The sequence below is a fragment of the Rissa tridactyla genome, chromosome 7 (genome assembly GCF_028500815.1).
Source record: "Rissa tridactyla isolate bRisTri1 chromosome 7, bRisTri1.patW.cur.20221130, whole genome shotgun sequence".
NCBI classification, from domain to species: Eukaryota; Metazoa; Chordata; class Aves; order Charadriiformes; family Laridae; genus Rissa; species Rissa tridactyla.
In genome coordinates this window covers 1,009,938-1,035,823 of record NC_071472.1, presented here as the reverse complement: position 1 = coordinate 1,035,823, position 25,886 = coordinate 1,009,938, and the positions used below count along the sequence as shown (strand labels likewise).

Below are 25,886 nucleotides of genomic sequence, written 5' to 3'. Positions count from 1 at the left end.
GGGGATGTAGCTCAGTGGTAGAGCGCGCGCTTCGCATGTGTGAGGTCCCGGGTTCAATCCCCGGCATCTCCATCCGGCTGTTTTTTTGCCCCTTCTGTTTTCTTTTTTTAACCTTTTTTCCCCTTCCCGTTTTACAGCAGGGACGAGCAGCCGCCGGTAGGACGTGTCTTCGCCCCTGCGGCACCGCTTCTTCCCGCTCGGGAGCCCCGCGAGAAAAAAAAAGGTGCTGGAAGCGCTCCGGGATTAAAACGTGGCGGCTTCAAAAGCCAGATAAAAAGGAACTGCATTGGCCGGGAATCGAACCCGGGCCTCCCGCGTGGCAGGCGAGAATTCTACCACTGAACCACCAATGCACATTCAAACACCTCTTTCCCCTGCTCCCTGCTCCAAGAGCTCACCCTAGGCAGTTGGGGTTATTTTTCTTTTTTTTTCTCTTTTTTTCAGTTCCACGTTCATAATTAGTAGTTTCGAGCCATTATTTCCAGGGAAAAGAAAGGTTTTTATAAAGTTAGCAATGTCTGTATGCATTTTTCCCTCTAAAGAATAAAAAAACCTAGAAAATTGTACAAAATACCCATCATCCTTTACATTTATAAGCTTTCAGACCAAGTCACAAAAGGTGTATTTTTGATTCTTTTCCATACGGGAAGGACTGTGCCAGAGGAGCCCAGCAGTTAAGGGCTCAGAGGCTCACAGGATCTACTAATACAGGAATGATCACGGCACAATGTCTGAACTTACATCTCTCCTTTGTCGGTTGCTGTAGTGCTGCGGGTCCTGACATTTCAGTACAATGAAACATTGTGTAGTGATGAGATACCAGTAGAATGCCATTGCCTGCACCGTGACGTAATGATGCCATGTTCCAATACAAATTATATACCGGCTTGATATTTAGTTTGCCTTGGACACATTCCCATGGACGGTCAGGCATGAGCCAAAGTGCTTTGCCAAAGGCAAAGCAGCATCAGGTGTTGGCGTTGGGAGAGCATTAAGGTGTGGGGACGAGAGGAATCGCTGTGCTTAAGAACACCCTCCAGACAGGATGAGCACCTACTACCAGCCACCTCACAAAAGGTGGTAAGCCGGTGTTTTCTTCCTCAATGAACAGTAATTCGACACTACAGGAAATGTTCCAATCTCCTGCCTGAACATATGTTAACAGGGAAATGTAAACTTCCCCGTGGAGAGGCCCCGGCTCACGCCGCAGCCATTGCCCAACGGTTCCCATCCCTGTGTGCAGTTCATCCAGAGGGCGAATTTCTTCTGCATGCGCAAAGCAGAAGCTGAGCAAAACTGTCATTCGCAGTGGACCTGGAAGGCCACGATTCGCTCGCCGGCCAGTCGACACCAGGAGACAGCATTTCCCAGTCACCCCGGCCCAGAGGGACGACGCAGGCCAAGGACAGTGCCAGTGCGGCTCCCTTTCCCTCAGCTTCACTGCAACTCCTTCATTTCCACTGGCAGAAAGTAACATAGTAAAGACTTCAAATAATAACTGTTATTTAGAGTTATTTGATTAAATTATATTTAACTCATGCTTACGGTTGCATCAGTCAGCCTTGAAAAACTGTCTTCCCAGACAAGCCTAGACCAGAAATCCCAAAGCAGTCAGGCAAAAAATATTCATACTGAGAAGACCTTAATTCACTATTTCGATAGATCTGAAAGTTAGGCCCGCTGAGGTAAATAGCAATAGCTGACCAACTAGTTTCCCCCCGGCCTACTTTCATTCTCTCCCCCCTGACACTTCTGTCGAGGGGAGACCCGGGAGATGGGGATGCTCTGGCAGTGCTTGCACACAGCCAGGGCACCACCAGCATTCCGGGAGGGAGAAGAGTCCCCGGGCGGGCTCTCCTGGGGAGTTCAGGGGGATTAACACCACAGGTTGCCTTTTGCCGCTCCTTAGAGAATCCTTTTACAGGGCTCGCCACACTAACAACTCTGCACTATTAGCAAACCCGTCTGGTTCCCAGAGCAGAAACGAAACCTGCTCTTGCACCCACAGTTAATAATTTAGAGAGCGGTTTCCCATGGCCGTTAGACCATGTTTTGCCTCTGCTCAGAACGTCTGTGGGTGTCGGCTGACGCAGGACGGGGAACTCTGCAAATCAGGAGGAGTCTGGCAACTGACAGGCCTCACTGGAGCTCACATGCTGCTCTAGAACACGCTCCAGAAACCCCTTTTCAAGCTGCATGAGACAGGCTCATACTTGGCTTCCCTTTAAAAATGGCTGTACGTAGGAGAGTGCTGAATGAAGGAGAGAATCAAGACATATAATATCAGGAAATGGTGGTCCAGAGTCCCACAACTGGTAAAAATTTCAGAGGATTGGTTCAGCTGATTAAGAATCCGCATCCTACTCCAGTAAGACAAGGAGTCCTGAGGAGTTCATTGCCTTAATCATCACAAGGGTTGGGAGAACGCTCCCTGCAAAACCTCAGTGCAGAAGGATGTGTAGGGCTAGCAGAACAGTACAGGAACATTCCGTGAAACTACTGTCCTAAACAAAATTTAAGTTCAAATACTTCATAAAAATAAATGTGACTCTGGCTGTCATCCGTAAAACATATCTAATTTTAGAAGTTCGGTAGATGGCTTGAATGGCATCAAGAATCCAACTTCATATAACAAGGTTATAGCATCTAGGGAACTACTTTTAGTGAGATTGCTTAAAATGTACTTTTGTACAGTTCTATCTAACATCTGATGAACGGGTGAGAGGGGTTACCTTGTCAGGGACGCGGGACATCATCCCCTTTGGCTCAGTTAAAAAACCTTTCCGGCAGCTAAGGAGACATAGCCGCGAACATCCCGGTTCAGCCAGTGCAGCTGCAAGAGGAACAAGGTAGGGATGACAGACAGGCAGAGGTAAAACAGCTCAAATCAAGCTTACAGCTGCAGGTGTGGATTACCTGGGGTGGGGTAAGTGGATATAATTCCTTCCCTCCTCCCACGCTGGTATGGACACGTGTCCCCGTGTCACGCGATGTGCTAGCAGCTGGGCAGCCACCCGCTTTAAAACCGGCGTTGCATCGGTCCCCGTATTGGTATATAAAAAAAGAGAAAGTGTGATGTGCCCATACTGTTTGCGCTGATTCACCTCTTCATGTGGAGCTGTAGTAATTGGAGATCTTGTTAGAAATAATGCCCAAGGAGTAATTCAGACCGACCTGAAATATCACATACCTCTTTATAAGAGCCAACTGCCTGGTCATCAGTTTCTCGTGTTTAACTAACACATACCTAATACTGACTATGACCAGGGATGTCCAGTCAAGACTTCTTACTGGCCCCCAAAATAATGAAGGATAACTGCAGGCCTTTCAAAATGGCTTCGGAAAGCCTCTCCAGTACAGGCTTCCAACGCGCGCTCTTGTCTCTGTCTCCAGAGCGCAGAAAAATGGTACCCTCCCCGGCGAGCTCTGCGCTGAGTGGAGTACACGCACATCAACTCGATTTTAACAGGTCACGGAATAAGCTGGGCATTTAAAAATATCCACCTGCCCAAAAGGACAAATGAATACGTATTGTGGAGCCTTCAGCAAAGACTGTTGAAACAAAACAAACAAAACAATCGTGGTAATCTTTTAGGTAGGATTTATAATGTAGAACAACTTGTCAGTGCAGGTTAAAGTTTTAAGGGCTAGCAATTTTGACAGCGTCCCTTTGAGCACAGTGAGCGCGCAGGGACGAGCAGGACAGCAAAAGGTCACTTGGTCACACGTATCTGCTGCCTCCTTTAAGTTTATCTCAAGACCCACCAGGCACGTCCCAATTAATTATTTAAATCTGCAGGGAAAAATATTTCTGTAGATGAAAAGGTATAATCTTAAATTCTGGGGAAGCTGCAGGATGGTCAAAACCCGTGGCGAGAGGAAGCTGAGGCGCAGCATCCCATCCAGGGGCTTCTGACACTGGGAGGAGTCTCTTACATCCAGGAATGTCGATTTGCTTCCCATATCGGCCAAGAGGAAACTTACAGATTTTCCTATATCCCTCTGTTTTCAACTGAACAGTTCTGGATTACAAAAGGTCACCAAACCCAAATTGACAATCATATATCTGGTTATTTAAAACAATTTTTCCCAACACAGCTATTGATTATGTTGCAGTGATCTGCATAAGTTCCTTATAAACCTGTGGCCACCCCAAAAATGTTTGTCCCAGACACTATTCAAATGGTCACAAGCGAAAGCCATCAGGCAAGCAATGCTAGTGACATGGACACTGGAAGAGAACAAGAGACTCAAACCCTGTATTTCTTCATCAGGTACTGGAATAATAGGCTTTCAAGGTGGTTGTATGTGCCTCAGAACAGGTTTTATAAGATTTTTCCCTAATCAATCTCATGGAGGAAATATCTGGATAAAAAGCAGATGTGTATATTCACTGGGGCTGATTTTGGTCTGTCGTCTGAGAGAAAAAAATAACATAGCATAAACTCCAACAAGCATTTTTCATTTCATTTTCTGAATATAATCTCCTCTCTCTGGCACACATAAAAAGAAAATAAATTTAAAATAATTTTTCATATTTCCTGCCACAACAAAGGTTTTTAAACAACAGAAAATAAATACTCTTGAACAGCCCAAGCAGTCTTGTTTTCTAAAAGATACTGTCTTTCTTTTCTCCCTCTCTACCAATGACGTTCCCGTTCTCTGTTAGACCCAGCTCAGCTGTTTGCCCCAGAAAAATACGGATGCTCCACATCGCTTCTCCCATTGCCCGGCTCTCCCGGCGTTGACACTGCCTCTGCTGCCATTGCAGGGAGCGGCCAACTAATTATTGTGTTTGTTCTGCAACAAATAACGTGACCCGTAACCTTCTTCTTTTAAACTGCAATTTTTGCATTTGTTTCTGTGACTCAGCCCCAATGTGTTCTCCTTATGTAACAGCAAACAATAAGACATAATTATGATGATAACCCATTACTTTAGTTTCAATAGAAAAATGAGCCATTTTCTCTTTGCAGACACACACACAAACGCAGTGGATGTTTTTGTCTGTTGCAGTGTAAAGAGAAAATATTTAAACACTAGCGATACAGCCTGGTTGCGTTGGTAAACTGAGTATCTGATATGAAGAAATCCAGTTGTATTTCCGAATGATACCTGATAGCAGCAGCCAGAGACGGGAACACTTTTAAATGTTTAATCGTAGCCATGACTAAGGACTTTTATTTTCCAGGACCAGCCATGTATCCTGCTTGAAAAAAATTTCGGTAGAGAAATTCGGCTTCTGTTTCTGTCGCTTCATTCCAACTCTTCTGCGATTATTATTACCCCTTGCTCCTCACAAAGACATTTTCCTGAAGACAGATTAGGAGAAAACATATTTGTGAATGTACGAACAGATTTTCTTCTTATGATACATAACTTTGGCAAGCAGTCAGGAAACGATGATAATCTTTTTCTCCATCTTCCCTTGCTAATGAAGAGAAACTGCCTCTGGGGTTAAGGACAAAAGGTGAACTCTCCCCGAACACAATTTACACCTGCTGAGCACATGATTCGGGCATCTAAAATTCTTGTCTTGGCAGGTGTCCCAGGGACCAAGCCACACGCACGGATTCTTAGGAGGTAATATTTTCATCCAGACATTAAATAAAAAACAGACTCAAGAGGGATGAATTTTGTGATACCTTAAGGCGTCTCATTTTTTTGCTTAACCTCATAAAAATCTTTCACTATTCAAACTCACGAAGGCCAATCTTTACCAACCAGGCACTAAGATAAAAACAGAGATGAAAAGTAACTAGGATGAAAAGACAGCTGTGGTTGTAAAACAGCACAATCAAGGGAGGAAAGAACAGCCCTTCCCTCGTTAGCTGTGAGCTGCGCCATGAGCACGCGGAGAACCTCTCCTTGGAAAGGGAGATGGCTAGATACATGTGATCCTTGTAAAAGTTTTCACTCGTTCTTGGATTTCCCTTTTATGAGCAGAGAAGTACAGAGCTCTGATTTTCCACCCCCTTTAAGACTGCTGCTTTAGAAGAGTTCATGAGCCACAGAAGTGCAGGGGTGCAGAACACGTTCACCTGGAAACATTTTACACTCCTACACTGCCTTGGTTTGAATCAATCAAAAACTACCATAAACTGACACTGACAATGCAGCCACGACGGGGTAGACAACAACCTCAAGGGGTGGGAGGAACGGATATTTTCCCAGTTCTAACAAATTTATGATGATGTTTTGAATGTTTGTTAGGGACAGACGAAACGGCACCATTTAGTGCCATCTTAGTACACAGATATGGGGTGGGTATTCACACCTAGAACTTGTGTGTGTTGGATCATGCTGAGATTATACACCACAAATTGCATTTCACTCCTTTTATTCCTAGCCCAATTATTATTCTTCCCTTCTCACACTCTCTCTCTCAAAAAAAAAAACAACACCCAAACCCAATGAATCCACTTCTGAGGTTTTTCCTTTCATTTTCCATTCCTTCAGTTCAGCTGAGGTATTCCTGCGGATCCTAAGCCTGAATATCTATGGAGTGTACTAATTCCAGCTACCACTGGAGATCTTTCTTCCTTTTAAGAGCGTTACCATGTCTCCTAACGTGGCTGGGATAAAAACTGCTCCCAGCAGCGGTGGCCTAAGTATCACTTACTTTGCAAAACTTCTGAAATCCAACCCTTGGAGTTGTTTACTGACTTTAAATGCCACCTCGGGAGCTAATAGCCGTACATTATTATTGCAGCTTCCAATTTAGCTCATCTGGTTATATCTGACCCAAGAGGGAGGGATTAGGTTCCTACGGCCTCCTCAGATGGGACCTGCTGCTGACATTTAGCTGGCTGGGGGGGCCGGGAGCGTGCCTGAAGGGAGGGAGATGTGCCCCATCCTTCATGGCAGCAGCAGGTTGTTTTTCGGTGCCTGACAGAAAACACGTCTCATGCTGCCTGTAAAGTGTGTTGACTAAGCAGTCAGCACGGAAGAGCGGCAATAAAAGCAGTTTCTGGGAGACAGCCAAGAAGTACGGTTAGGCACAGCCGATCCCTCTGTGCCTGGAAAGCAGGGAGCCAGGGACAGAGCACGGGCTGTGCAGGGGTCCTGCCTGTGTGGCACCAACTGCATCAGGCAACTGATAGAAGCAGCGGATGGGCAAAGACAGACTCGTGACGGGCTTACGGGTATAGTCACAAGATCAGCTCACGTTTTGGTCCAGCATGGAAAAGGAGATTCCAAACACTTGTGGAACCACGACTGCAGTGCACTAAAAATGTAAATTTGCAGGGAAAAGCGCAGCCAAAAGTTCATCAATGAGTTTTGGAGGGGGAGGAAGATCCTGGCTTATTACTAATGCGTGTCTGGCTTTCTCACTGCAGAAGACGCAATAGGCAGGAATCTCCAGATGATTCCCCAAAAAACCACAGCTATGTTTGTCAGCTGTGTCCCTAGGAGCCTGGAGCATGGGAACCAGGATGAGAAACAAAGAACACTAGAGACCATAACTCGTAGCAGCAGCTCTTCCAAGTCTTGTCACTTAGTATTGCAGAAAAGAAAGCAACAAGAAGAATGAGGATATACCAAATGTCTCAAGGTATCACCCAGCCAGCAACTCACTTATAAGCCTTACACAGCAAGTTCCCAGGGAAGTTCATGACTGGAGATCTGCTGTTTTGGAGAGGTAAAGAATTGGAAAGCTTTCAATTCAGGAAGCCCTCAATAAAGGAAAACAAGCCTGCATACCCAGTGCTGCAAAACTAACGTGAGGTTTACCCTGTTCCAGCACTTGCGCTGCCAGTGTCCTCTCCGTGACTGCGAGTGTCACCCTGTGGTGGGCTCCATTAGGTGTGTCCCAGAGGGGTACCTGTGCAGTCTGCCCGCTGGTGGAAAGCCTGGCTTCTAGGAAGACCTGGATTAACTGCTAAATTGTGCTTCTGTCAAGTCTGGTAGAAATCAGGAGCTCAGCGGGGTTTCATGACACGTTTCAGTTGAGGTAAGAGAGCTGGCAGATGTTCAAGCCACAGATGTCATTTCTCAACCAGCTTCATGACATACTGGAGCCATTGGAGAGGACAACTGAAAAATCATAGGATCATAGAACCATAGAATGGTTTGTGTTGGAAGGAACCTTAAAGCCCAGCCAGTGCCACCCCCTGCCCTGGGCAGGGACACCTCCCACCAGCCCAGGTTGCTCCAAGCCCCGTCCAACCTGGCCTTGAACCCCTCCAGGGATGGGGCAGCCACAGCTTCTCTGGGCAACCTGGGCCAGGGGCTCACCCCCCTCACAGCAAACAATTTCTTCCTAGTACCTAATCTAAAGAGAAGATGTGAATTTCTATACATCCCTTTTGTACTGCAAATTTTTTTTCAAAGGTGGATCCTCAGAGATTTATCATTTTTCTGGTCTAGGAATCATCCAGGTTATGAGTATTATGGCACTAACACTGATCAAGAGACATGTTGGAAAGGTCTTCTCTCTCCTGCACTGCACTTTAACCCACTAGGCAAGCAGGGAAGGCTCTGCAGTTGATAAATGGCTATAAATATAATGTGTATTTAGATATCTTAAGGAAGAAACCGCTCTGTCACCCAAAAGCGAACCACCACCAGAACTCCTCAGAATCACAGAATGCTTTGGGTTAGAAGGGACCTTAAAGATGACCTAGTTCCAACCCCGCTGCCCTGGGCAGGTACACCTCCCCCCAGACCAGATTGCCCATAAGCCCCATCCAACCTGGCCTTGAACACCTCCAGGGGTGGGGCAGCCACAGCTTCTCTGGGCAACCTGGGCCAGTACCAATTCCTCAGAATTCCTCAGAGAAAAAAAAAAAAAAAAAAAAGAGCCGTAGCTGTCCCCGCTGGCCGGCTCGGGCTGGGCGGGCGGCGGGGGCCAGCCCGAGCCGGGGGAGGGGCCGTGAAGGACCGCGACGCCCCTCACTACAGCCCGCGGCTCGGAGGGCGGGAACAGGCCGCAGCGGCGGGGCCTAGCGCGGCTTCCCCTTCCTGAGGAGAACCGTCCCGCCCTCGGCGGCCCTGACGGCTGGCTGAGGCGGCGGGCAGGGCGGGGAGGCTGAGGCGGAGCGGGGAGAGGGAGGCGCCGGAGGGAGCCGGCCGGCCGCTTGCCCTCCCTCCATCTCCACCCGCCGTGAGGCACGCGGGCTCGGCCGGGCTGCTGGAGTAAGTGGCTTTCGGTTGTGGTAATGGTGGGGGGGGGGCGGGTTGATAGCGGCGCGGAAGCTTACGGGAAAGAGCGACCGAAAAATGGAGTATGTGGCTGTTTTAATGGCAGGGGTATAAAGCCCTCGGCAGCTGTCCCGTTTGTCTGTGTGTTGTCACCCTGCTGAGGGGCTGAGCCCTGCTGTCTGTTCATGGGTAGCTGTCTGCACATATATAACAAATAGGAGGGTTGTGCAGGACTCTTTCACGGGATTTTCTTTCTCAGATAGAGCTGGTAGAATACAGCATCTCCTATTATTAAAAATGCTGGGCAAAGAACAGGGTAGCTGTAGTTAAACTGAGCTGTGGAAAATTAAAACGGTTACTTCTCGCTTGCCTTGAACATTTTGGTGGGACCATTTCTGGGTGAGAGTGTGTTGGTGTAACAAGTCAGTCCTAAACTTTTCTGAGTTCTTATCTGAGTTCTCACTTCAAACCAGGACATTATCTCTTCTAACCAATCACTTCAGTAAACATTTGTAAGCCCATTACTACAGGAAAGGGTATAAACGCGTGTGTGTATAGACCTTGAGTTCAAACCAGCTAGATTTACTACCTGCTAGTTTACTCTACTATTTACTGTAAGCTGGTAGTAAAGGCGCACTGCAAGCGAGCTCCTTTCCACCACCGCTCCCTTCCCCGCTCTGGAGGAGTTGTGCTTTTCTTCCCTTGCCACCCGTCCTGCTGTCCCTTTGCTGCTGCCGGGCCCTCACGCTGTGCGGAGCTCCGCGGGGGCCGAGGCACGGCTGGGCGTCAGGGACGCCTCGCCAGGCTGGCCGGGCACGCTGCGCGCCCAGCTACGAGCAGGGCAGCCAAGGAGGCAAGTCGTCAAGACTTGGAGCACTGCAGAGACATGAGTCTGCTACCACTACAGACTCTTGCTTCTGTCCTCTGGTGGCTCTCTGGTGGTGGCTAGACACCTCTCTGTGTCTTATTTTCATTCTCTGTGTTTGCAGTCTGCCTCTGTACCGAGCTCTCTGTGAACCATGGCTGCTGCCCTGCAATGGGGTTTCCACCCAGAAAGTTTCCCAGCATGAGAGGGTTGCTCAAATATAATTACACAGATGTTGGCCTGAAGCCTCTGAAGTCCCTTTGTAAGATAATCTTCTGACCATGGATAAGAAGCAAGCTTGGAGGCGCAGCTGTTAAGAGTGTGGTGTATTTTCAATTGAAGTTAATCAGGCCTTTTCTTTTTCTCGCTCATTCATAGGTACGGTTCCTCAGAAATCTTTAGTGATGAGCAGTGACAGATGATTACCTAGTAAAGACTAAATCTGATATTTCGAGATCTTTAGGGGTTGGTAAGGCAAGGGTTGGTAACGTTTGCTAAGGCAAAATCCAGTATTGGCTCTTTATAATAGCAATAAGCAGAATGTGATTCATTTTGATGTTAGCCATTTACCAATTTTGTTTAGTCTAACTTGGAATGAAAGTTTTGAGTAGGCATGTATGTGCATAAAAATTATACACACACCTTATATCTAATTTATAGCCTTACTTGGGTTGTATGCATGTGGATATATGCTTTGTTTTGCTTAATTATGTGTGTGCGCATGTATGCCTGCACAGGAGCATAGTAATAACAACTTTGTGAGCTAGGCCCTCATTACATAATGTAATATTTTCTCTGGAGATCCATTTCTACCTGGTAATCTGTCGCTAATAGAAATTTGGAAAGCTGGATAGATGTGGTAGGTTCAAAGGCCACTAATGCAAACCAGTTTCCCAAATGAAAACTCATATAGGTTCCTTTCTGCTGCCTATTTTGTCTTCACACAAGCCTCTGCAAGCTTTAGCAAATATTTAAAAGAAAGGTGCTTTTTCCACAGTCAGTTTGCAATTGTTACTTTCTACTTTCCCATGTAAATATCTCGATAGTTTCCAAACAAGGGTTTGCATTTACAAGTAGCTCTGTTAAGCAACAGCTTACTTTTATGATAGCGCTTGCTTACATGCAGGCAAACAGGACTTAAAGTATTATTTTACCTTTCCTAAAACATATTGCCTGCCCTTCCAGTTGTAGTTTGCACCTGCATTTTTCCGGGGATTAGCTTTATCACCAAGGGTGTGCCCCTGCAGCTGATGTGAGCGTGACCACAACGTCCTGCCTCCTGAAGAGCGCGGATAGCTGTCCTCGTCGTTGACCCCCTGCCTGCCTGGCCCCTGCCGTGTTGGGCGCTCTCGGCAGAGGGGAACCACTGAAAAGCTGAGTGCTAGGTAAAAAGAGAAGTGAACATGAAATAAGAATTAGTTGTTGTTTCGCTTTAGGGGTCTGCTGCGGCACAGCTCTTGCTAATGTAGATGTAGCCCATTTTTTTCTAAAAAGCATTACTTTAGAAAGCAATTTTTATTACACAATGAACAAACAATTTGTAATCAAAACTCTTTCTACAGGATCACAGTGTTGCTTTTAGAAACATTTTGTATCCCTAAATGACTTTCTTTGAGCCAGGTTTCCAAGCAAATGTGTAGCTCTGTCTAAAGAGGGGCTTCCAAATGCCCGATGAACTTGCTCTGGGTTATGTCCTGATAATGCTGATGGAGCCCAGATTGTCCTTTCTCTGCTGGCCGCGTGCAAAGTATTGGACTGTGCCTTTTTGCTTAGCAAAGTGTTTCTCAAACCAAGTGTTGATTCTAATTTCAAAATGATATTGAATGCACACCCCTCCTCTGGCACTAGATTTGCATGTACTATCAGGTCTCAATCTTTATTCCAGTATATATAACTAGACTACTTCCTTGACACACCTAAGTAATCACCTAGTTTGTAGTTATTTTTTGAGCGGGTGCCTGTTTGCATATGCAGGTCTATGTCCAGTCTTGTAATAAACTAAACACCTTGTTTTTTAATCCTTTCTCCTTTAGTGTTTGAACTGGGGGAAGGAAGGGTGGGGAGAAAACTGTGGATATAGCTCAGTGCTAGGGTCAAGCTGGATTGGTAGACCGTCTAATCAAATATCTGTATTAACTGTGAGCGGAATGAAGAATATCAGAAAAAAAGGTGAACAGCTACAAACTGTTTCTAACAAGAACATATCTTTCTAATTACAGAGAAATTGGTTTATAGTATTTTCAAGTTTGTATTTTGTGTGTGGTGGGTTTTATGGCTGATATTAACCCCCACTAATATAGAAAGCAAGAATGACTATTTGAACTACTTAGGCAAAAGACAATGTCGGCACAGGAACAAAATAGTACAGAAATCATCCTGCATACGTTTAGTCAGTCATCAGGCCGGAGACTAGGCAGGACTAGGTTTCCCACTCCTTGGATGGCAGATTTTGAAGTAATTTTTCATTCACAGGAGGGAATTTAAATACTTTTCTGATAAAACTTGATAAATATATTATGATGTCTGTATGATGGGAAAGCTCAAAATACTCGTGACCTTGGTGTTTCTTTGTATTCGTGTTAGTTCTTAGGTGCAGTGCTTGGGACTACAGCCACCATTGTCTGAGAGTATTGCCTCACTCTCACAAACATACTGCTTTCTCTGGCAAGATTATTACTGTCTGAAATCCCAAGAAAGATTTACAAATCAGACTTTTCCCCTCATTATCTGTAAGACATTTTTTTTGTAGGCGGGTAATGAAACAGAAGAAAAAGAAGTGGTTAGGTTAAAAATACAAATAGTAGAGAGAGGAGCAAAAAAAGTTTGTTCCTTATAGGATGGAGCTTAAAGCAGTTGATATCATCTAATGCTGAGTGGGAAGATCCTGGTCACCTGAGTACAGAAAGCAAATTCAGTAGTTTGAAGCAGTGGGGACCAAGAGAAAGAATGAGGATAGTACGCCTATTTTTTGCTTTGTTTTTCCTTTATTTTTGTGCATGACAAGTGCTGCAACTACTTTTGGGCATGATAGCCAAGCTAGTTGCCTGTACTGGAGCGTGGGAAGGATTTTCCCCATATGGTAAACTGCTGCTTTGCTTCCACTTATTAGTGCAGGGTGGCCTGCAGGGTTTTTGAGTTTTGAGTTCTGTGTATGGGAACTTACAAATTTGTGGCGTGGTTTGTGGCTTAAGGGGACTTGTAACCCTGTAAGCTGTCTGGATATTGTGGATTATGTTCTATGCTTGGTTGGTGAGGTAGTTCTTGGATAATTACTTTAATTAAAGTGCCGTAACTTGTGTTTAAGAACCCGAAGCAACCATCGGAGGCTTTAGGAGAGGATCTGGAGGATGGACTCTGCTGTGCTATCAGCCACGTTTTGTACCCACTGGAACTCTTTCTTGGTTTGTAGCTCCGTTATAGATATGGCTTACAGTAATTACATGTACAAGTCACAAGTGCATGAGTCAGTGACCCAGGCTTCTGCTGGTGAAGTAGATCACAAGCTTTGGTTGCCCTTCAAAGTGTGCTACTTTCTTCTCTTGTTCGCTTTCACTGCTGGTTGGGTAATAAGTAGTCCAGGGCAGCCCAGGAGATCAGCCCCGTATCGGCTGCGCGGAGAGATGCTTGATGGCTGTTAGGAGTGCTGCGCGGGAAGCATCTTCAGTTTGGGTTGACTTAAACTTTAATTGCTTGCTTCTAAGATGCTTATTTCAGTTCGTATGGTCTGACATCCTGTGTAATATAGTACTAACCGCTTCAGTCTTTTAAAAAGCAGACAAGAACAGCTGTGGGAGAGCTGGTAGATGATATTGTTAAGGGGGGTACTAACAGGATTATTTTCTGATGACGTCACCTTTTCCTTGTTATTTGGCTACTTCCTGTGCTGGCACACCCAGAAACTGGCAGTAACACACTCTCAGAGCAGTACAGCTCTAAACGCATAAGTTACCCACAGTAAGAATCCTAATTGTGGCCTGTCTTACTGCTGTTCTGCACGCTGTCACGGTGGCCACCTTTTAAGTAGTTCTGCAAGAAGGATCAGAAGCTGAATTAGAGGGAGCGGAGGATAGTAACTTCCACTGTTTGGAGGAGCGGAGGCGGCGCAAGACTCTCAGCTCAGCCTGGAGGGATGTCGGTCTGAGGCTCTCATCATCCAAAACTTACCTGAGAAGCTTTTGGAAGGAATGAGAAAGATTGAATTAGACAATGCTGCTGTGCCAATGGCAAGTTATGCAAACTGTAGTGGTGGTGATTATAAGTTTTCTATTTTTAAGTCTTCCATTGAGTGACTCACTTTATTAGATGTGTTCGTTTAAAATGGAATGTGAAGCACCCAGATACCATGGTAATGGCCTCATAAAGCACTCAGATATACAACATAACAGATTGGATTTCTTCTCTTAATTTAACAGGTTTTGCGTCTCATACACCATGTCTGATGGCAGCATACAGGGCGTCACACACTCCTATTGCTAAGCTCTACAGTTTGTATCCATCTGTCTCTTCACTTTTGCTAAAGTAGTCATCTTTCTTTGATCTCTAACTCGCGATTCTGCATCTGAATTTTCCACCATTCCTCTGCCCTCCCTTTTCCCTCATTCTTTCCCCCAACTTTGGCCATGCGCTGCTTGGATCCAGCCCGATATGCTAATAATAAGAAAGCACTTGGGTACAGGAATGCTGGCGATTGCAGCACTTGCTGTACTTGGGTGCCTCCTCGGGCAGGAGCAGGAGCCCTGGTAGGTGCCTGTGTGCACCGCGGGCTGTACCAAGTTACACAACTCAGTAAGATCCCGGCAACAGTCTTTTGGCTACCTGGGCTGGGCATTACAGGAAATAAGGAAGGCAAGTCACTCCTAGGAGTTTTATCAGGCTAATGAGAACTGTGGGGTGGCAGATGTCTATCGCGTGGGCCATGCTATTCAGAAGCATCTACTGAAGATGGGTGTTGAAATCCCTTCTTTAAAAAACACCATGTAAGTTGCACTTTGTATGCTTTTTGGTTTTTGAATGTGGGTCTGAAAGTGAAGCAGAAGAATCCTGCCTTTAAGCAGGGTATTAATTGAGGAAGCGGAGCCCTTGCCCAAGGTGCAGGAGGCCCAGGCTCTGTTAGCTCGTGGGGTTCACCTGGGGACCTCACAGAGGCAGGGTCACTGTTCCCCAGCCCGGACTCTGGAGTGGGAGCTTCCTATGGAGGTGGCTGCTGCATGCCGCTTTACATCCAAGTGAGCGTGGCGCTGGGTTGCTGGTTAAGAAATGCACTGCAGGAGGCAGCTGTTCTTACTGTGATGACAGTTTGTATTAACTTTTTTAACTTTTGGAAACCGAAAGCATGAACTCCTCCTGCGAAATCTTTGGTGTAGTTTCCATTTCATGTAACTAGCTTTTTCTTTTTTCTTTTTTTTTCCCCTGCCCTTTGTGTTTCCTTTTGTGGTTTAAAGCCAATTTCTTCTTATCAGGAATTCTTTAATAGCTAGAAGTTTGAACTAATGTCTCTGTGAATCTTTACTGATAATCAGCTGGTTCACTGAGAAATGTTCCCTGTGGGTTATTCAGGTCTTTGGGCAGATCACACTGTACGCAATACCTGTTCCTCATGGCATGCCACTGGCTGCTCCCGTGCCAATCAAGGGCTCCTTGCTCCTGCCGGAGCTTGTTCCAGAGCCTGTCAGGGACCTCAGCCCACCCTGGAACCGACAGCATGGGTTCAAAGGGTGCCATTTATGACCTATATCGAAACTAAGGATAAGGCTTAACATGTGGATTTACAGTGTCAGATGGCACTAGCAGCTTTAAAGCACTCTACACTGAGCCATTTTTAAAGGTGACTCAAAATATTTGTGTTATGGAAAGATGACTTGTTTCTGACTGCATCGCTTCTCATGCTGTTTGCTATTATAATTTTCATTAAAATAAAATTCAGTTTCCATCACAAGCTATTGATCTCAGCTTGGAAGAGAGTCAGGTTTTATTACCTACTTGCAAAAGACAAGAGGTTTTTAAGCGTAGACTCTTCTCCATGTACATAGCACTCTGTGTACAACCTTTGCCGTAACTATGTGAACTGCATTCTTTCCCCTTTCATCTTCTGCACTCTCGTTTATCCTGCTTGGTGTGCTGACAGTAGCATTTAGCAGCCCTTCTGGGATGGAACTTGAGGAGAAAACCCACAAGTAGTATGTTTAGAGAGCCTGTAATTTCTCTTGGGTTGTGTGTGCACTGGGGCAGTGTCTTAGCTGTCCTCCTGCCTAGAGGGGACCTTGCTGTGTGCCGTTTCCCACATGCAATGCCGTTCCTTTTGGAAAGACGCCGGAGCATTTGGGCAGGGAGAAGTTGCGATGTGCTGTAGCAGGATCCCACTGAAGAGTCTGGGGCAGCGCCTTGGCACGGCACACAGCAGCCTGGCACGTACCTATCGCGTCCCCGCCGGCTGTTTGTCTGGGGCTCTGCCTGCCTGCAGTACCTGCTAATGCCCCAAGCTCCATTCAGGCTCATCCAGATACATCTGCTCAGACCTCGCAAGTACAGGCTCACGGGTTCCTAGGATGAAATTGAGATGTTCTAGGTGTAAAAGCACCGTCTGTAGGTTTGAATGCCTGTCTAGCTTTGTGTTGGAGTGGCTTATGTTAAGCCGTATTTTCCTTTCTTTCCCTGAATAAGCTCCTTTTACCGACGGTGAGCAAGATTTATGTGGCAATTTGAGCAGCTGGTCTCCTGGGAGTGTTCCTTTCTCCGGAGAATTGCATATAATCTGGCTATCAGCTCTGAGTAGGGCTAATGGCACACGTACCTGGCTGTCGGACAAGCAGAGGGTAGCCCCTTGCCCACAGCTGATGGTTGAGGCTAGAAATCCCTCCTGTACAGAGGGCACCGAGCCTGCACTGTCTTTGTGTTATAGTTATCTTGCATAATGAATGGGGCAAAATTGCTCTCTGTGGCATAAATTCACATTAGTGCAGCTGTGTCCACAGTGAGACTGCTGTAGGGCCCCAGTGCAGGGGTGATCCTGAACCCCATTCCCTGTGTGTCTGTACCTTTGTTCCCACTGTGGTAGTGCACAGACCTTGCCCTCGGTGGCAGCTGAGGTGGCACAAACAGGTTGTGTTAGTCAAAAGGCTTGTCCCAGATCTGTGTTTTGTTGTTTGTGCACTGAAAAAACTGTGCTTGTTTGTGGGAGGAAGCTATGGGGCAAGTTGTAACAATATGTGGGCAACCACATTTGTTACGCTTATTCTAAGGATAAGTCCTGAGGAGAAGGACTTGGGAGCGCTGGTTGGTGAGAAGCTCCACGGGAGCTGGCAGTGTGCGCTGGCAGCGCAGAAAGCCCCCACCCTGGGCTGCATCCCCAGCAGTGTGGCCAGCAGGGAGGGCGGGGGATTCTGCCCCTCTGCTCTGGGGACACCCTCACCTGGAGTACTATGTCCAGCTCTGGAACCCTCAGGACAGGAAGGACATGGACCAGTTGGAAGGGGTCAAAAGAAGGGCCACAAAGATGCTGGGAGGGCTGGAGCCGCTCTGCTGCGAGGACAGGCTGAGAGAGCTGGGGGGGTTCAGCCTGGAGAAGAGAAGGCTCCGCGGAGACCTTCCAGCCCCTTCCAGGCCCTCAAGGGGCTCCAGGAAAGCTGGGGAGGGACTCTGGATCAGGGAGGGGAGCCATGGGACGAGGGGGAAGGGTTTTACACTGACAGAGGGGAGATTGAGATGAGATGTGAGGCAGAAATTGTTTGCTGTGAGGGCGGTGAGCCCCTGGCCCAGGTTACCCAGAGAAGCTGTGGCTGCCCCATCCCTGGAGGGGTTCAAGGCCAGGTTGGCCGGGGCTTGGAGCAACCTGGGCTGGTGGGAGGTGTCCCTGCCCAGGGCAGGGGGTGCCACTGGCTGGGCTTTAAGGTCCCTTCCAACACAAACCATTCTGTGATTCTATTATATGATTCTCCTTTGAGGTTACTGCCTCTGCTGCTCTTGAAGCAGCTTCTGTATTGCTGCAGTTTCCAGCCTGGTATATAGGTACACACAGGTCTCCTTTCCCTTGGCTAGCAGTCCGCATTCATGCCTGGCTCCATGTGGATGCCCCCTCTGGAGGTGGTGGGAGCGGGCAGACACTGTTTGGGCTCCCCGCATCTGATTGCCTGTGTTCGAGTGTCAGCACTTGCAGGTGCCGCTGCAGCTCTGTAGACTTCTGTCTGTGTTGTGTTGCTGGTGCTGGGTTCTGTAGGGTAAAAAGTTTCGCTGGTAGAAATTTGAAGGTGGAAAACGTTAGTATACCAAAAGACTGTGGTATAACAGACGCCACTCTAAAGATTTTGTATCTCATCCAGAATTTTCAAGAAACCCATTTTGAGTTGAACTTTCATTTGATTTTGATAATAATTTAACTTCTGAAGACTAGTGTCCCTTTTTTATACATATGGAGGAATCTTTATTGCATGCAATAGGCAGTGGAGTTTGTTGGATTCCTAATAGAGATTCTGTATAGGAAACTGTTAAATAAAAGCTGTTTACTTGCCCCTATTGTATTGTGTTAGAGCTGGTGCCAGATGCTTCAAAGCTTTCTGGATCAAAGTAAGCATTGTGGGGACATGGGGGCTTGTGTTTTTTTGGTTTTTGCTTGTTTAAATTAATTCTCTTATCTGGGAGGACTAGTGTTTGTTGTAGTTAATGAATGAGAACCTATGGCTTCCGTGACAAAGTGCTGCCTGTCAGCATACGTGAGTTGGGCAGTAGGGTAGGGGGTTATGGAAGGTATGGTACCGTGGCAGGATGGAGTACCGACGGGAAGCAGGGGGGTAATGGCACAGGGGCTGGGGTACCGACGGGAAGCAGGGAGGGGGCGGCACAGGGGCTGGGGTACCGACGGGAAGCAGGGAGGGGGCGGCACAGGGGCTGGGGTACCGACGGGAAGCAGGGAGGGGGTGGCACAGGGGCTGGGGTACCGACGGGAAGCAGGGAGGGGGCGGCACAGGGGCTGGGGTACCGACGGGAAGCAGGGGGGTAATGGCACAGGGGCTGGGGTACCGACAGGAAGCAGGGAGGGGGTGGCACAGGGGCTGGGGTACCGACGGGAAGCAGGGGGGTAATGGCACAGGGGCTGGGGTACCGACGGGAAGCAGGGAGGGGGTGGCACAGGGGCTGGGGTACCGACGGGAAGCAGGGAGGGGGCGGCACAGGGGCTGGGGTACCGACGGGAAGCAGGGAGGGGGCGGCACAGGGGCTGGGGTACCGACGGGAAGCAGGGAGGGGGTGGCACAGGGGGCTGCTTTAGCTGAAGCAGCTGAAAGCAGAGCCCTTGGGTCTGTGCCTGCTGTTTGCAGAGGCCTGTTGGGAGGTGGAAACACAGGAGATGCAGCTCTCAGAACATGAAGAGCAGGTGTAATATTAGTCATTATCTTATTTCCCAGCACTCGCCCAGTACAGCTTTTATTCAGTACGTGAACATATTCTCTTTGAGCCTTTTTTTTTAACAAAAAAGTTACCAAAAGAGTAGATATTTCAAACTACTGAAAAATAGCATAACACTATCAGTGTAACTCAGAATTGTGGCGAGTGTTGGGTTTGTTCCTCCTGATCCCTTTCGTATATTTGTGCAGCACTGTTGTACAAACAACTTAGAAATCTACTGCACAGCTTTGGGGGAATTCGTGCTTTTTTTTTCTTTATACATGCAATGATATTTCTAGTGTGATTCACAAGGAAACTTTAGATTTTGGTTGATGCAGTAAGGGTTTTTTAACCCTTTTTTAACTAAAGAAGTAAAATCTGTTGTGGTTTGGGCCGGACTGGCCACTGAAACAAACGACAAAAGGCCAGCTGAATAAAAGACGTAGCTACTTTATTTGTTCCATTTTAAAAACTTGGAGTAGTTTGTTTGTTTTTTTTTTTTTTTAAGAAGTATTGATAAAATTCTTGTTAAAAAGACCCAGTAGAACCTGCAGTCCTAAGATCATGATTTCCTTGTTTTTAAAAACAAAAATAATTGACTTCCAAAGCTGTCTGGGAAAGTCCATTTTTAAAGTAAGCTGGTGTAGGTGATGCTCACTGAGACTTTTAGCCAGTGGTTTGTCTGCCTAGTGCTGCTCTAATTCAGCCCCACTCAATGGAAATGTCATGGTAGGTGTGTTTAACTCGGGTAGGTGCGTACCTGGTCTCCAAAATGAGATTTTGGAGAAGGCTTAAGGCGGCCAGGGGACCAGAAGCACAGAGTGGTACGTGCTGTAGCTGCCCGGGTGCTGCCCCTCGCAGGCAGGGCTGGCCGTGGCTGCAGGGTGCAGCCTTCTTGCGCGGTGGAAGGTGCTCAGCTCTTGGCTAGGAGCCTCTTGGGCTGCGCTTGCCATACAACACCAGCTGCTGAGCTGTGGCTCTCAGGTAATTTGTTCATAGTTAATGAACTCTTGAAGAGTTTAGTTGAACAGAAATAAGTAGGGGTTGGTGCTTCAGCCATCACCCTTTCTTGCTGAACTTGGTGAAACAGTGAAAGGAAACACTTCCCTTTGTCTTCCTGAAAGCCAGTATCTCTGCAGACGTGTAAACCAGCTTGTTGGAAGATGCTAATTTGTTCTTTTTAAACTCCCTTGTATTCTAGAGCATATTGTGTTCCCAGAACAGGCACTCGCAAGGGTTTTATACTCTTATTTGAAGTGACTCCTTTGCTGATGCGTGAGGTGTGTGAAACTACTTCAAGACTGCACCAGTTTGCAGTCTGGAAGAGGAGTTGTTATTCTAGTGACTTGAAGAAACCTTATGGTGGAAGTGTGTAGTACACAGAGTGCTTGGATGATGTGTACGTGTTCGCCATCGTCATATGCTTCATGTGGCTATAGACGGTACGTGACCTGATGTTGCTTGCCTTAGTTCTTTTATTTTACCAGAGATTATGAGAGCCGTGATGGCGGTGCAAGTTTTCCAGCTGCACATTTTAATTCTTGTGCAGTACTGAATTTCATATTGTGTTACGACTTCACGAGTATCCGTAGGCACTTTGAGGTATGTAGAAGTGATATTGCAAAAGGCTGGCTCCACAGATTTGCGGTGGCAGGGTTTAGCTGATGGTTAGTTTTTGCTTTTTAATTTGGGGGAGGGCTGATAAGCCTACAGGGTAGGGTCTGATTCTGAAGCACTCTGCTCAAGGCATTTCTTGGATTGCTCAAATCCTGTTGTGCGAGACTTGTGCCAGACGGACGGGAGAGGGGTGACAGGCGGGTGACAGGCACATGTCCTGGCGTGTGTGGCTGTCCCAGGAACTGGCTGTGCTGGGCTGCTGTGGGAGTGCTCCAGTGGGTCCCCTGCAGGCAGCCCTCCTCCTTGGGTGCTCACGTTCTCTTGCCCTGCTAGCCCACGTGCAGTGCCGCTGGGCAGGGGACCACAAACCTGATCAGGAGCCTTGTCCCCCCTGAGCTGGAGCCGGGGGGAGGCAGCCACAGCGCGGTGCCAAGCCTCCACAGTAACTTTCCTTTGAAAAACTCCCCTTGCTATGGGGTTTTTCAGCTGTTGGCTTTCCCTTTTACTCCTCCCTGTCCTGGGATAAAGGAAAGATGAAATTGGTCTTTTTTGAGACCAAAGCATGAAGTAGGTGGAAAATGTGATACTCTGCGTACATACCAAGAAAGGTTGTTGTGGGGGGAATCTCCAAGAGCATGTGATGTGTGCTGCTCTGCAGAAAAACTTGTGGGAAACTGCAAGTCTTGGCCTTCTGTACAATAATGCACACAGTACACAGTACTGTGTCACTTGCACACAGTACATGCGTACAACATCTGCACATCAAATGTTTGCATACAATAGTGGTGCGTGGAATTTCCCATCACATTGAGTGTCCTGCAAGCAAAGTGCACAGGGAATGAAGTTAAGATCTACCCAAACTGAAAAATGAAATTTTCTTGTTAGGCTCGTGTCTTAAACATGTTTGGCGTACTTTTCAGAAGAAAGATCAATGCTGCTGGCTGGAAGAACTAGTAGGAGAAAGAAGATGAAGTGTGTATAGATGTATAGTAACATACAGTATTTCATGTTTAATTGTATTTATAAGGCCAAAGAAATAACTCTTTGGTTGTAAGTGGTTTGCTGCAAATCTTGACAAGAAAGCTGTACGCTGCCGAAAGTAACAGTTTATAGCCCAGTCTGGTGTGTTTGGTGTAAGACGGGCAGTGGCCACGGAGGGAGGGCTATGAAGCATCTCACTCGTCAGTGCAGTGCCGGAGCTGTGCCGGACTGGGGCAGCGGGGATGGCCTGTGGGACCTGGCCTGGGGACCAAGGTGAGGGCTGAGCCCCTGCCCAGCCACGGGATGGGACCCGCTGCTGCTCCCTGCTCCTGGCCCGGGGCCGCTTCTGCTGTGTTGTAAGTCCGCTGGTGTCCCGCTGTTGGCACAGTGCTGTACACATTGCCTGCTTCTGCTTTAAGCCTTAGTAGTGCTAAATCTCTGGTGTGGAGACTGCTGGGTGAGGCTGGGGCTTGGACAAAGGTGTCTTCATAGCTGGAGGGCTTGGAGCGCTGATGGGAGTCCTTCAAACTTGATGTATGTTGTTCCTAAAGCGATGCGAGCTGCCGCGGTCCTGGGAAGATGGATTATGTTGTGCCTGCTTAAGATTCAGGTCAGTTCCATGCAAATTTTTCATTCAGTATCCGAACACTGGGTCTTTTAAGAATTTGCCTGACCCATATAGGGCTAGTTTTAAACCCTCTGTAGCTGGATGACAAAGTTCTGCGCTTATTTCAAGCCACTTAATCTTGTCCACTGTCTCTGCTGCTGCTTCTCACTGAAGGACCTGCGCCCTGACTAGCGGTGCTTCGCTTCTCCACCAGTCCTGGGTAGGACCAGCTTTGCTGGTGTACGGCAAGTACAGGGATCCTAATTCCTGGCTTGAAAGCAGGATGGAGTGCTGTTAGGCAAATGTGATTGTAGGCATAGTTTGATGGGACGGGAGGGTAGCTAAAGGGGATGTTGTCACGCAGCGTCAGCTGTTCTGTTGTGGCAAGGATCTGGTGGCCATCTGCTGATGACAGGGAGTTCTTGTTCAGCTTTTGCCACAGTATTGTAAACACTTGTTACATATACAAGTAAGGTTGAGGTTTAAATGGGTGGATGTGTGTACACCTACTTGTACATCTAAATACTCTTTTGTCGTTCAGCAAGCACTCTGGCTTGCCTCTGTCTAGACTGTGTTTAGAAATTATTAATATTGTAATGAAAATCGCTAATTAATATATTGCTACCCTAAGTTTCAACTTGTCACAACATTGTCATTAGTTTCTACAAATGGTCTATTCTGTGTAGCCTAGATTCTAACATGGTAAAACTGCCTATTAATTTTTATCTTCTTTTCTTACAGTAAAAAATGGCATTTCAGAAGGCAGTGAAAGGAACTGCTCTCATTGGAGGAGGTGCCATAGCAACAGTTTTTGGCCTCTCTCAATTTTCTCAGTATAGAAACAAACACGTAAGTATTAATTATGATTTCTGATAAAATATGAAACTTAAAATCTGTTTCAGCGTATGTTAGGCTTATACGAATAGTTTTGTTTGGGAAGCAATGCCAAGAGCCTCCCAGCTTGATTTGGTAAGTGCTAATCTGGAGGATGGCATTAAACGATGTTTCACTATTGTAGGTCTTTAACCAGTGGGGAAGTGTGATTCCTGTAATTCGTTTTTCATGTTTAAAAAATGACCTTTGTGTACTACCGGGGATTTTACTTAGTTGGAGGAGGAGTGGAAAGTAGCGATTGAAGTATAAGCAGTAAGTAGAGCTTGAATGGTATTTTCAAACTGAGAAGCTTGAAGTGAAACCACTTAGGACCACCTCTGAAAATCTCAGCTTCGAAACAGTCATGGTGGCAGCTCTCGTTCAGTTCAAAAAGCTGAAAACTGTTAGAGCATAGGATCTGTGCCAAAGCAGTCAGTGGCAAGGCTCCCGTTGTTTCCGGTGGGCATTGGGCTCTCTCTATCTGACTGGGCACGACCGAGCCACTGGCGAGCTGGAGGCACAGCTCAGTGCTGTCTTCCAGGTAACTGAGGCACACAGACAGAACGCATGCCTCGAGCAGCGAAGGATGACGTTGGACACTTGCTGTTAAAGTAAAGCAGTGGTAGGAGAAAGAGACGCGGAAGGTTCCGGTGTTCAGTTTGTGTGTTGATTCTTGCTGTTGGAGAAAGTAGATTTCATCGGCGCATCTGCTCCTCACAGGAGAGTCAGAGTCACTGTGCTCTTTAACTGGCTTCTCAATGCAGAAGCCAAGGAGAAATCGGTGAAAGGAGCAAGAGTTGTGGGCTGGTTTTAGGCAGAGATGGTGGGGATCAACAATTACTGTTTGTCTTAAAGCAAGTAAATGCCCATTGTTTTAATGCAATTCTGCTGCGCTTTAGAGTTTTATAAAATAACCATGTCTGGACTTACTAGATGCATATAAGGGAACATGTCTTCTGATGTTGTGTTAAATGTGGACTGTGAGGCTGGCACCTCACATTTGGCCAAAACTATTTGCAATCAGTGTTCTGTAAAATGGTTAAAAGTAGTCAGAGCTCTGGCCTGATTTGCTTCAATCTGGTCTGGAAAAAGCTTAAGCCCAAGGAACGACCTCCTCCTTCCTTTTAGGTGGTAGCAGCCTGAGCAGCTAGGTGAGAGGTGTTCATTTCGCATGGTGTTTTCTGCTTCTCACCTTAGAAATGTAATCAGTCAGCTCTTTATCTAGACAAGCTGTTACTCCGTGAAGTGCTTTAGTTACCACACATTTACTCTAAGTTGCCATTCAGATTGGGCAAACTGAAAATAGGAACGGAAGAAGTGGCTCTTAATGGTCTAGTTGAAGGTAAAACAGTGGGTGATGGGAGACAGTCTTCCCTGAGCTCCGTGGAGGTGCGTATTACATCTGAATAAATGATAATCCGAATCTTCTGGCTGTTTCTATGGGGAGGAGGAGTAGCAGCTGAGGTATTGGTAAAGCAAATGAGATGAGTCATTTCTGGGGAACCTAGCTGGGAATGGATAAAGCAGGATCCTTATGGCTTCAGATACTGTTGCAGAAAATAAAACCTAGCATTTAAAGTGAGCTTCCCATTGGGCTGCCTGTCTTGCACCTAGCTGATAATGCTGCTTCTGTCTCTCTCGGGCGTCTTTATCACAGGATTTTACAATATGGCTTCATTACTGTCAGAAATGGCAGCTTCAAATTTTAGGACGGTTAAGAGAAGGAGTTGAAAGGGAAAAGTGACATGGATAGCTCACTTGTTGTATATACAGTATTCCTGAATTCAGGGAATTCCCATTTTTCTGGGAATGGACGGCCATGGGATGGCCATTATGAATTTCCAGAGACAGATTAAAACCCAAAGTTTTACAGAAGGTGATCATGGTGTCAAAATGAAGTAACCGCTTGTCCCCCAGTTTCTAAACCTATTGTGTAGGATCAGTCTACAAAGGATCTGCAGATTTCCAGCATATGTGTAAGCAAATGGATCTGTCAAGTGAGCAGCATGTTGTTTTCATGTTGTACTAACTTGCACATTTCCCACGTGATGTCCCTTAAAGCTGCTGCCTTAAACACCTAATACAGGGCAGCAGGTGGAACATAACTGGAGGGATTGACACAAAGGAGGACAGTCCGTTTGTCGTGTTGACATATCTAAGCTGTGGGCATGTCCCCCAGCCCAAGTGTCCTCTCTTTAATAATGCCTGCCAATCAAATATATGCGAGGGCAAAGATCTTGTCTTCCTTTGCCAGAGAAGGATATCGCCCCAAGATGTGCACTAATTGGCTACACATTGTAGGAAATCTGTTGTTATTTCAAGAACAGAATCCATCACATAATAAGACAGAAATAAAATGCGCCGTTTTTTTACCCGTGTTCGTATTGCCTCACTCGGTGCCTGGATGTCTGTGCTGTGGCTAGC

The 25,886-nt window shown here is 46.7% G+C and overlaps 1 protein-coding gene and 2 non-coding genes across 4 annotated transcripts in view; 2 read left to right on the top strand and 1 right to left on the bottom strand.

Moving 5' to 3' along the window:
- Window positions 1-72, top strand: TRNAA-CGC (transfer RNA alanine (anticodon CGC)). The gene has a single exon. It is a non-coding gene; the product is annotated as a tRNA-Ala (tRNA).
- Window positions 73-282: 210 nt separating this feature from the next.
- TRNAG-GCC (transfer RNA glycine (anticodon GCC)) lies at window positions 283-353 on the bottom strand. Its single transcript has one exon. It is a non-coding gene; the product is annotated as a tRNA-Gly (tRNA).
- An 8,599-nt stretch (window positions 354-8,952) lies between these two features.
- GPD2 (glycerol-3-phosphate dehydrogenase 2) overlaps window positions 8,953-25,886 on the top strand; it is a 63,103-nt gene continuing 46,169 nt past the window's right edge. Inside the window, exons 1-2 of one of the 2 annotated variants that reach the window (XM_054209244.1) lie at window positions 8,953-9,138; window positions 23,331-23,438. In XM_054209244.1, coding sequence (XP_054065219.1) covers window positions 23,337-23,438 — 102 coding nt within the window. In that variant the 5' untranslated portion in view covers window positions 8,953-9,138; window positions 23,331-23,336. Of the gene's footprint in view, window positions 9,139-22,557; window positions 22,593-23,330; window positions 23,439-25,886 lie in introns of those variants that run through there. The other variant, XM_054209245.1, reaches the window with a different exon arrangement.